Genomic DNA, 12,969 nt, shown 5'->3' on the forward strand with positions numbered 1-12,969 from the left:
GCTCACACCTGTAATCCCAGCACTTTGGGAGGCCAAGACAGGCAGATCACTTGAGGCCAGGAGTTCAAGACCAGCCTGGCCAATATGGCAAAACCCCATCTCTACTAAAAGTATAAAAATTAGCTGTGCATGGTGGTGCATGCCTGTAATCCCAGCTATTTGGGTGGCTGGGGCACAAGAATCACTTGAATCCAGGAGGTGGAGGTTGCAGTGAACTGACATTATACCACTGCACTCCAGCCTGGGCAACAGAGTGAGACTCTGTCTCAAAAACAAAAAACAATCTCCAATGAATGAAAGCCAAATACCTTCAGGAACGTAAGATTTGGCAAGAAATCCAAGACACAGATTTTTCATTTGTATTTTAGAGGTTGATTTATGACATCATTCATGTAATAAAATATTGAATAATGCATTAGAAGGCAGCCTATATAAAATGAGAATTCTACTACTTTGTTTTGTTTTTTGTGCAAGTCTGCAAAACTTCTGAATATATAGTCTTGTAATATATACTGTAGTAAACAGATTAAAATGTTCACACATAGTGAACATACAGTAAACAATTTGATGTCTGACATAATTATTAATTATATTTGATTAATTATATAAGCCTATATACATTCTTTATAGAACAATCACGATAGTCACAAATATTAGTTTTACTCTCTGTTTAATTTTCTTCTACCTGATTAAAAAAGATGGGATATAACTAATATCTCTAAGAAATACATAAAATAAAGTGCTACAAAGTCATTGGCTATATGTAGAAAATAATTTTATCAGATAAGATGACATAGGTAAATAAAAGCACATCTAGCATAATCCTTAACATCCAATGCTTTCTTTCATTTCCTTTGATGTAACTAAGTAGCACCTAACTTGCAAATGAGTTACCATTTTCACTTTTTAAAAATATATATCAACAAAATAATAATTAGGGGCTTTGCTTATGACTGTGTCATCAGTACATAATATAAATTGCAATTATGGGTATTTTTCAGCAAGGAAGTCTCTTTTACTGTTGTTTGTTTGCTTTTTGTTTCTATACACTTGCTTTAGACAGGTCTAAAGTAAATGTTAAAAAACGAAAAGTCCAAGTGCATGGCTGTAGTTTTTATCCTATAACTGGCCACTAGATGGTGCCTTCTCCTCTGGGAAAAAAAATACATATATTTTATGTATATAATTTATAAAATTATATTTACAAAAAAGGCCCAAAATATATTTTTAATATATTTATAAAATATATGTGCCCCCACCAAAAACACAAGGTTCTATTACTGAATAATTATCTAAGAATGAAAAGGATGTTTGAATGAAGAAATGTAACCTTGCGTGAAGAAGTGCTCTTTCACCAAAATTATCTGAAATAACGTGGACCCTCTTTCTAAATTAGGAGTAAGTCACTGATTTTAATGTGAATTTTAGGACCCTCTGACCTTTTAGAATGTTCTACTGGGTGGTGCACATGTGTGTGTAACAAGAAAAATACACAGCTCCACATAAGTCATTTCAAAATTCTGACCCCAAAAATGTGACATTCGAGGTGTCACATTCAAATATTCTTGACATTTTATGCCACAGCCCCACGTTTTTCATCATACCCCATTCCATATTAGTTCTTTCTAAATCTTTATAGAGGCAAGTTTAACATGATATTTGCTTAATCATTAAGAACAATAATTATTTAACACTAATTATTCTCACTTGATGAAGCAGACTTTAAGCACTATATACTAAAAGATATTTTGCACTGCTGATTATAATCTGATCTCACTGTTCATGAATTGTAACAATTAAAATAAACCCCTGCATTTTCTAAAGCTAGTAGAGGTTGGAAAGACATCAATTAAATTTACTATGTCATTGAGCATAATGCCTTCAGGAAAGAAATTTTAATATTTTAAGAAAAATAAAAAGGTACCAGCTCCTTGGCATTTTAGACACATCAGATACTCACATCTTCTATCAGAAGTTCTGATTCCGCATCTGACTTTCCTGGAAACCGGATCTTCATGTCCTTGAGAACAAATAAGGTCTGACTTGTTAGATCATCTTCTTGTTCTTTTGTTTTCAGTTGCCGCAAAGACTCACTCTTAAATTTGAAAGAATACAGATATTTGGAGGGGGTCTTATTTCATTGTGCCAGTATAATCTGAAAGATATTTCTAGGTAAAAATGATGCACTTTTAACTGAAAACAATAACAATGAAAAAGGAAGAAAATTTTCTTTTACACTTGTGAATTCTTTGGATTAAATGGATACGAATCCCAAGAGTGTCTTTCATACTTCCACAAGGTTATACTTATTTAGCTAAAAGTACTAAAATAAAAATATATAAATACTTAAAAAGGACTTCCTGGTCAGTTTCATTTGCTACATATACCTTAGGCAATTTTTCTTGATTAGAAAAAAAAAATTCATTGTTACCAAGTGAAATTCATTCACTTATATTTCCTGACTTCCCTTTGGAAACACGATCCATATTAAATAAACAAATTAAATAAATCCTTAGTCTACGTGAAGGTAGTTGGAGCTATCTGTTTGAGCATCTAAAAGTAAGCCTTCTTACAAACTAAATTCACTATTTTCTCAATACCAAATCTCTGGGATTTGTGCTAACAAGGGAATACTCAATGTTAATTTAACATACAGAACACATTATAAATAACATTGTACTTAAGTGCTCTAATTTATCATTTTTTAACCTATTAATCAACTGTCCCATTAAGTAAAATTTTCCAAACTTCCTCAAATTTAAAGAGAGACTGCATAATACACTGCAAAACCATGCATTTACTCAGGTAATTTTCAGTAATATTATCCTACCACATCAGCAAACAGAAAATAAAATAATGCTATTCTCAGTGTTCATCTTTGAGTTCTGTGATAGAGTGAAGTCTGCACCTTTTAAGAGTCATACTAAATTGCAGGCTAAGGTAGGTGAATAATCCAAATTTCAAGAGGTCATGAGTTGAATTATGGAAAGGATCTGAGGTTCAGTCTGTCCTCCTCTCATCTGATCCCCCTTGCCTGAGTACAGAGCTCCCTATAAACTTGAAAGAGCAAAACAGATGACCTACCACTTGAGAGTTGGTAGAGCAGGCATCATTACAGTGAGGCAGATGCCTCATGTAGGAGGTGGCACGGTTTAAGGAATGTGACCGAGACGCAGAAGTTGGCCGTGACACAGATATCACTTGTTGAGCAGAAAATGGGCGGGTGTCCCCACTGGAAGGCAACTGAGCAGAGATGGACCGAGGGCAGCTGACTGAACGCCTTATGGAGCCTATCAGTGATGGAGAAGAGGGATACTACAGTAGCAGTATTAATACAAGTTTTTTACTCTATTAAGTCTATATAAACTAAAGATTATAGCAGCTAGTAGTGAAGTGGCAATAAATGTCAAAGCATAGGCATCATCATGGGAATATGAGTTTGGAATACATTTTTCAACAACAGTGAACTTGTTGCAGAAGAACCCCTCTGATGTATAAAAAATGGCTCTTGTGGGAATACTACTATCAACAATCCTTCAAAATTATATCTTCAAAACATGAGATAAAAGAACCAGAAGAAAGGAAAATTAACATTTATGGAGCACCTTCTATAAGCCAGGCATTGTGCTAAGTGCTACACTTTTATCTTAGTCCTCATGGAAACCCTCTGAAGTAGGGATCTCCATTGCTCAGAGGCTTAGAGAAAGAACTTTTTCAAGGTTATACAGCAAGAAAGTGGTCAAGATCAGGTTTCAATCCTGACCCTATCTAATTCCAGTGTCTTCCCTGTTTGTATAATTCCATGATGCTATCCACTATCCCTTGGGATTTGACTGGCCACTTATAAGAATCTGGGTATAGGTTAGAGATTGAATATTTTACAGCAAGATTCATAGGGAGGGCTGGAAAGGAGTATAGAAAGTGGACAGGCTAAATAGGTTAAGTTATAGAATTTAGAACCCATGAGGAAAAAAACAGTAATAAAGCAAAATTGAGATTATCCTAATGGAATTTAAATATAGAATTGGTTATTATAAAGAGTAGTACTGAACAGAGAGCACTCTAATTCACAAGAGTAAATAATTTTTTAAAGTAGGTTAAATTCCAATAGAAAAAGACTTAAGTGAAGAAAATAATATAGAGATCTATAGGGTTGTTATCAGAAAAAATATCTAAGAGAAATCATAAAATATCTTCCCCAGCGCATATTAGGAACATCTAATAAAGAAAACCAACTGTTCCAGATAAATTTTGACTCCTGACACAGGGCAATAGATCATCACTCAATACTATCAATATTTTTATTGTTTTTCAGTTCCTATGGTTTATATATCCTCTGTTGTGTATTCTTTCTCTGCTTGGGGAATACATCTTCATTAATTAAATAATTTAGTAAAATTCACATGAAGCCAGGTTGAATACCCAAATATTTCTCTTCATTAGCTGTTGAAAAAAAATTAAACCTTTATAAAAGGAAAAGACATAAGCCTTATATTTGGGATATACTTCTAAATTAAATTTTGGAGAATACAAAAAGTTATACTTATTAAAGCTATAAAAGATTTTTTTAAAAATTCTCTTTGTTCCAAAGATTAACTTCCTTCTGAACCTGAAAACTGTCACCGCTTTTCAAAATGACACTGCCTCTATATTTCTAGAGAAGGGCAGAAGGGCTATGTGAGGAACATACCACCGGTCAATCTTTTTTTTTTAAAAAACAAAGAACTGTACATATTTAATGTGCACCAAGAGCAAACTTATACTAAGAAAATACCCAAGGCATGTGCTAGTAACTGTACTGTAGTCCTACTCCCTTTGAGGGGTTATGGTAATGGTTTGGTTGTATACAACCTGATCACTGGGCAGAAAGAAAATATCCTTTGTCTTGAATCATCACGGATTCCTTTTTTTTTTTCTTTTGCCTACACATGCTAGAAATTCAGACAGAATAACTAAGTAGCTAGACATGCCAACGATGTTTAGGTAGATTCACAAAAAAATCATTGTAACCTGCATATCCCTTTGAAGCTGAAATAAGTTAGAATTTTTCAAACTATATATAAGAGAAAGTGTTACATATAATCTGGATTGTGTCCTTGATCATCAGCATCACTCTGAAGACAAAACTCAAGTTTTTGGTGTAAGAACTCAAGTGTTCCTTGGTGTAAGATTAAAGAGAGAAGATAACACAAAGTAAAAGGCTTGTTACAATTCCTCATGAATATAAAAATAAAATATAACTAATAAAAAAGACATGTAACTAAATTAGGCTAGATTTCAAATGAAATTTCATACTTAAAAACATTTTTAAAATCTGTATATTTTAGTGCACTATTGTCTGATCTCAATTTGTTAACCTATTGGTCTGAGAATAAAGAACAATCTCAGAGCTATAAGAATGTTAGCAAGCTTTTCTCTAACCTGTCCTCATCTCCCATCAGTTCATGCCATTAGGGAGGTACACATCAGCTAACAGGAAAGGGAATTAAAAACTGGCCAAATTTAAGCATAAAAACGTCAGCTTCTGAAACCAACACAGAGCCATAGTTACACAAAGACACACTGAAAGTATTTAAGGAATCCTTAAGAAAAAAGGAAGCAAATGATTAAATAGCTTACAAACTGTACAACAGGTGCTCAATAAACATGTCTTAAATGAATGAGTAAATAAATAAATGAAATGGAACACAAAACATTAATTTCCCTCCAAAGACATAAACCCTGAAAGATATGAAGTAGTAGCATGTTTCTTTAGAGAATAACATATAAACAAAGACCATTCCTGTAAAAGCTTCATCTATTGGTTCTGTATTCCTCAAGCATTTTGCCATAAGTGTTTAAGGCCAGTTTTAAAATATCCACATTATCAGGGAAGTTAACATATTAAATACATTGCTGAAGGTAAAAAGGGCTCACAATTGTGTTCACTGCATTATTGAGCTGGTTCCCTTAGCGGAACCCTAGGACAGTGGAGCACAAGACAAACAGAGATATGACAGACAGGGGTTCAGAAAGTCCTGGACTAGAGGCAGCATCAGGAAGGGGTTTTCCAACTGAATCTAGGCAAACAGCAATCCCACACTGGACATTTGGGGATGAAAGAAAAATCACAGACACAATATTGCACACTTGGAATTGAAGAATAAATGAAAGAAGAGACAAAGGAAGAGAAAGAGAATGTAAAAAGAAATACAAATAGAGAGAAAAGGAAGCAGAAAAGGAAGGAGATGGAGCAGTGGTTGGCTGCTCTCCTAAGTAGTTCCTATGCATCATAAGCCCTGACTTCAGTACTCACTGGTGATGAAAATGGGAGGGAACAAAACTTCAACTATTTCACAATTATGTAACTTAAAGATACATTCAAGTCAAATGCCTAAGGAGATACATACTTTTAAAAATATATATAATAAGTGATAGCATAAAACAAAGTGGGTGAAAGAAGTAGAGGGGCGGAAATTGAATGAGAAGAGAATATATTCGCTTAAGAGACACGTAATCATCAGATCAGCCATGAGGCACATTTTACAAAACCCAAGCAAAAATCTGGCACCTAAAAAAAATGATGAAATATAGAAGAACAGATCCTTAATCCAGACCTTTCGTTTTCTATTTGCAGATCTTGAAAGGGATTAAGGGATGTGCCCGAGTCTGGTTAGGGAAGGAAGGGGGATGGAATCCAGGTCTCCTCACACACAACAGGGTTCATTTGGCCCAAGGACCTTTCATTGAGTTTAATAATTTCAGTTCCATAATTCTTTATACAACATCTAAATTAGAAGAAATTGACTTACTGGGTTGTTGAATGAATTTGTAGTGGTTGGAGGGTTTAAGATGATATGTAACTTGCTTTTCTCTTTTCTTATTTTGGTACTCTTCTTTTTCATTTTCATCAGATTCTGAAGAGCTGCTGCTACTATCATAACTGCTGTCACTGCTGTAGTACTTCGGTCTTTTCATTATCTCAGTACTCTCAGGCATAGAACACAGAGGCTAAAAAGACGGAAACATGTTATTTTGTTAGAATTCTTTAAAAAGGTTTACTGATATGATTAGTTACTATTTTAAATTTCCCCCTATGCTTGCTGCTTTTTACTGAAGGTTGAGAATCCCCCCAAATACTATTGCTGCCATGCTGCTTAGCCTACAGTGCTATGCATTGATTATTGTTTCTGCAAAATATTCTTTCTTAAATGATATAATCATGATTGCGGAATATGTTATTCCCACATGACTGGAATAAAGGGCCAGAGTATCTATAAACAAAGAATAACAAAATAAAGGGAAAATATTTGAGATAAAAATATAAAAATCAGAAATAAAATCAGCTTTTCTTCATTCCATAAGAAAGATTACTCATCAAGACTCAGAGATATACCTTTGTCGTATCATTAACATTCAGAGTTACTCAATAAATGTGTATGCATGTGCACACACAAGTGCATCTGTGTACGTGTGTGGTGTGTGTGTGTCTGTGTGTGTGTGAGGGGGTGGGAGGAGAAAGAGGGGCAAGAAGGATAAAGAATAAGAATACTAAAACATTTTCTGTGAGCCTATCCATTCAGATAATGTGCAGCAAGAAGTTAGGTATCCCTCACATAACTAACTGGCTGTGAATATTTATAAAAATAGAATTTTTAGTTAACTGTCCACCTTCCAAACTGCTCAAGAACAACTGATGTCTTTTTCTCAGAGTACTCCTATCTCTGGCACGTAGCTTCTGGCCACAATAGAATGACATAATTTTTCATTGCCCGAGCTACATTTTAAAAATTAATAATATAATATGAAGATCAGTAGGGGTAAACTTTCATGGGGGAAGGATAAATTCCTCTAATATAGAAGGGAAAATCTGTAAAGATTGAAAATGCCATGCTATTATGTGTCACTATCCCTATTAGAATCACTTGTTTCTAGTCCTCCCAATCAATGTATTTCTAATGATGCCAGCTGAAGGAATGGAAGGAAAGGGACATGGGACAGTTTCACATCAGAAAGAATGTGCATAACCAAGAACAAGACAGTTTCATAACTCAGTCATTCTAAAAGACTATTTATTACACACACCATATGCCTCCTATTCCTGATGGGAGAAGTTCCTTCAGTTGTATACTAGTTGCTTGCTCTCTGTTAAATCAAACAAAAATGTTTTGATGTTAGCATACACTATAATGAAATCCTTGGATAGCATGGGATTTCACTGAAAGAAGGTATACCCTCTAGTGTAACAGTGTAGAATAAAAATAGAGAAATAGCATTTCATGAAGTGCCTGGAATACAGAGTGAGCCAAAAAGCATGATCTTCTTAAATTTACAGCCTTTGCAAAGGATGAAAAATAACCAAAGCAGGAAAGTAATTTAATTCACTAAGGTATCAACTTGTGTTTAAAAGTATGTGCTCTTTCTGATGGTCTAATATTTACTAAGTACTGACAATGTTCAAAGAGATATGCACAAAAACATTTAACAGTAACACAATCATTAAACATTTTGACAATCTTGGGGAATATGAATTCTAGAGGAAGGTTGTTTCCTCAGAAGTTTAGCATACCCAGAAGAAACAGTGGCACAATCAGGCTTGCTAGTAGTGCCTTCCTTCATGTAGCAAACAGCTTTAAGTGTTCTTAAAGAGCTTGACTACATAATGAGTTATTCGACCCTATAAAGAATCACAAGGGGAAACGTACAGCTGAGCCTTTGTGTCTTATATGCACTTGGGACTTTTTGACCAATACACTGTTCAAGCAATAATTAACTAGCAGTCACAGCAACATAAACTCTAAATAGTGTCTTAACTACAAAATGGAATTTGTAAACTGGCATTGAGTTACGGCACAACCATAGTACTTATTTTTTATGTCCAATTTTATTATGAAGTAGGCCATATATAAAAAATATATAAATGTATAAAGAATAAACACCCACATGCCTATCACCCAGCTTAACAAAAAGAACATTGCTAATATTCTACTGCAATTACTTTTGCACCAACCTAACACTTTCTATGATATTATTTATGTAGCTAATGTTTCTTAGATTCTCAAGTAAGTGAAAAGTTATTGTTTTTCCTACTACAAGTACCAGTTTTAACTTTGATTATCTCCAATTATACTTCTACCAGTAAAGACACCGGAAATCAATGTTTTGTGTGTTATATCATCCCTCTAAAAAGGAACGGCTGCTTTGAAGTTTGGCTCACTTTGGACCCTTGGTAAACAACATAAAATTAAAAGTTATAAAAATGCTTCTACTTCAGACTGATTATGCAGACTTCAACAACTTTGAAATATAGCTGGCTTTAACAACTACAGGAAATATCTAGTTCATTTCATTTCAACAAATACATTGCTAGTTCCCACTACTTGCCTAGAATGAAAGGGACTGAACAAATCAGACAAAGTGAATTCTTCCTCCCAAGGTTATATTTTTGTTTGGATGACAAGCCTTATATAAATGAAACACAGGAAAATATAAGACAATATAAAGCTGTCTCAAGGCTTCTGCCTTTGCCATTCTGCCAGAAACATTGTGCCTCCAGGATATCTCATGTCTAGTTTGCTGAATAGCAATAATTAATATACAAAGCTTAGAAATTTCCCAGTGTTTCCCAAAGTAATGCCATGACTCATGCAAGTATTTACTTTTACAGATACTCTAAAATATACTTCTTCCAAAGGAGGTATCAATGACATATTCTGCAATGCCTCAATATGGAGCACATAATTTGGAACAGTCTCTGACATCCAAGATCTCCATCAGCTAATCTCTTATCTCTTAAACAGGCTCACCTATATCATTTCACTATCCAAGAACCTTCCACTTGAGTCATACCAAACTTTTCATGTTTCTACAACATCTTATACAGTATCATAACTCCGTATCTTTGCCTTTAATGTCCTATATACCCTAAATGTTCTTCCACCTCTTTTTTTGTGTGTGAGACAGAGTCTCGCTCTGTTGCCAGGCCACAGGGCAGTAGCACGATCTTGGCTCACTGCAACCTCCACCTCCCGAGTTCAAGCGATTCTCCCGCACATGCCACCATGCCTAGCTGATTTTTGTATTTTTAGCAGAGATGAGGTTTCACCATGTTGGCCAGGATTATCTCAATCTCTTGACCTTGTGATCCGCCCACCTTGGATTCCCAAAGTGCTGGGATTACAGGCATGAGCCACCGTGACCTGCCTCTTCCACCTCTCTTAATGCTTAGAGCACTACTCATTTTTCAAGATCCAGTTCTAACAGCACTACCTTTCTGAAGCCGTCCACATGCTACCAATCCCTTTCTTCTCTATGCTGCTGTAGTACTTTACACTCCCTTTATTATAGTACTTGCCACATTACTCCCTGATTTTTTAATTACCTGTCTGCTCTTCTACTAGCCAATGAGGTTCTTATGGATATATTTAACAAACTGAACTAAAGGATTTTGAGAACCTACTGTGTGTCAGACACTGGCTAGGTTCTAGAGATGCAAACAACAAGTCAATGACTTTTTTTTTTTTAGTAGGAAGACATTTCAGAAGCATGGAAAAGCATGAAAATATGATAGAAGATGAAGTGTCTAAGGACAAAAAGATAGCATAGTAATGCTGAAATATAAATGGAATGGAATGAAAAAAAATCCAAGATTTTTCTAATTCAACTCTTTCCTACTCTACTAACAAGAGCTTTGACATATATCAGAAGAGCAGCACTGGACGCAGTGGCTCATGCCTATAATCCCAGCACTTTGGTAGGCCAAGGCAGGGGGATTGCCTGAAACCAGGGGTTCAAGACCAGCCTTGGCAACACAGCAAAACACTATCTCCTAAAAAAAAAAAAAAAGAAGAAGAAGAAGAAGAATTTTTTTAAAATTAGCCAGGCATGGTAGCATGTGCCTGTAGTCCCAGCTACTCAGGAGGCTGAGGCAGGAGGATCACTTGAGCCCAGGAGTGTAAGGCTACAGTGAGGTATGAACACACCACTGGACTTTAACCTGGGTGAGAGTGAGATCCTGTATCAAAAAAAGGGAGAACATGTAAATGTCATCTACATAACAGCTTTCTACTTATTTCTAGGAATTACACCTATTTTAACTAAAACAAAATCAATGTTGCTAGGTCAGCAAAAGATGGGGCTCCTAATTAGGGTCTCTAGATTTCATGATTTGCCTTATTTATAGTGCTACCCATTTATCTGATAATTATCTGTCTAGAGGTATGAGGCAAACTTAATATTTAGTTTAGAATAAGAGTACTAGCTCTGGGTCCCTTTTGGCTCTGACTCATGGTATTTTCACTGACATCAGGAAAATAACCAAAATGACAAATGAAACTAATAAAATAAAACAAAACAAAACTCCTGAGTGTAAGATACCATCATCTTCCAAACTCTACCTGCACTGGGCACACAGTCCTTATGGTTCCTTTAAAGCAGCACCGGTCATTCTTATAGTGAGAAGCATCAAGGGCTAGAAGCATCTACTTTGATAACTTAACGAAGGTAGAGATATACTGCACCTTTGGTCCTCGAGTCTTGGTAGTTTTTCCCATCAACTTTTCATCATCAATTTCACATTGTTCCAGAAGATCCAAAATATCTTCCTCCTTCAAAAAATATTCTAATTAAAATTATAATCACTAATGGACTCTAGAATTTTTCCAAGTTGATGAATCTCCACAAAATAATGCAGAGCAAGGATTCCCAAAATTATTTAGTGAAGATTGCTCAGAACAAAGGAGAAATATTAAAGGGTCATGGCAAATTCTCTTGAAACTTTCACTAAAATCTGGCATTATAATTAATACATAGCCAAAATCTATTCTGTATTAATTATCATAAACAAATGTACCTTTACAGTACAGTATAGTATTAAAATCTTAGAGTATAATACTTCAATAAACTAGTTCACTGGACACTAAAATTTCTGGAAAGTTCAAGCTAATTTCCAGATTTCAAGTTTATGAATCATTTCTATACAGATTAGTGCAAAATAATATTAAACCTCCAGACAGAAAACTGATAATTGGACTAATAGTTTCACTTAGAAACATTCTAATGTGAGTATTTGCTAACTGGGCACTATTTAATGAAACTCTTTCAAAATTTCAATGATTGCACAAAAGTATTTTTAGAACTTTATAAAGGTTTTCATTCTATAGTCATCAAAGGTGGCAAAAAGTCACAAGTGCCCTAACACCTTTCTTGTGTTCTTCCAGAGTCATATTCTGAATCAAAAGGAAATTTTATAAAAGCATATACCCCAGTGGATATTAGGCAAGTCAGAACAATACAACTATAATAGGTACACTGAAAGAGATATAATCAACTGTATCATTGAGTTACTTAAGAAAGGATGCTAGAAAAGGTTTTTGAAGAAACTAGAAATCTCACTGTACAGTAGAAATGTGTAAAATAAGTTACTCTTTGCCCCAATCTAAGGAAATTTAGCTATTGAAATCCCAAAATACTCTTATTATACATTTTTTATTAAATAATAATCTTACAATGAATTCCATGGATAGCAGTACAATATAGTCAAAAAGAAAATCAAGGAGTTCTGCTTCTGTTTAGGAGAAATATAACAGATGATACTTTCATCATAACAGCCAGAAAAGGCCAGATAAACTAAACAATCATATTTTCTAAAACACCAGAAAGCTGTAGGTAAAAACTAATGTAAAGAAACTAAATTCCAAAGAGGGACAAGCTCTTCCTAGGTGAGCAGAGATGAGTGGCCATTTTCTTCTTTGGGGTCATCTGTCATGTCTGGACATACGTAGGCAGAGATCAGGTCTAAATTAGAGAGCTTCTACTAGGATAAAAAGAATCTTCTTGAAATGCTCCCTTTTAGGATCCTGAGCTACTATATTGAGAGGTCTGACTACCCTGCTGAGAGACTGTATAGGGAGGAAGAGATACCAGCCAGCTCCCAGATGTTCCAGCTATCTTATCTGACACACCAGACATGTGAGTGAAGCTACCCTGGAT

At 34.9% G+C, this 12,969-nt stretch overlaps 1 protein-coding gene across 1 annotated transcript in view; it reads right to left on the reverse strand.

The window, feature by feature from the left end:
- Positions 1-12,969, reverse strand: part of TTLL7 (tubulin tyrosine ligase like 7) — a 135,310-nt gene that overhangs the window by 31,510 nt on the left and 90,831 nt on the right. Inside the window, 4 exon segments of the mRNA XM_033225406.1 lie at positions 1,961-2,095; positions 3,085-3,290; positions 6,792-6,990; positions 11,499-11,585. Of these exon segments, the coding sequence (XP_033081297.1) occupies positions 1,961-2,095; positions 3,085-3,290; positions 6,792-6,990; positions 11,499-11,585 (627 nt within the window).

The sequence above is a fragment of the Trachypithecus francoisi genome, unplaced genomic scaffold, assembly GCF_009764315.1.
Source record: "Trachypithecus francoisi isolate TF-2019V2 unplaced genomic scaffold, Tfra_2.0 Lachesis_group12, whole genome shotgun sequence".
Classification (NCBI taxonomy): domain Eukaryota; kingdom Metazoa; phylum Chordata; class Mammalia; order Primates; family Cercopithecidae; genus Trachypithecus; species Trachypithecus francoisi.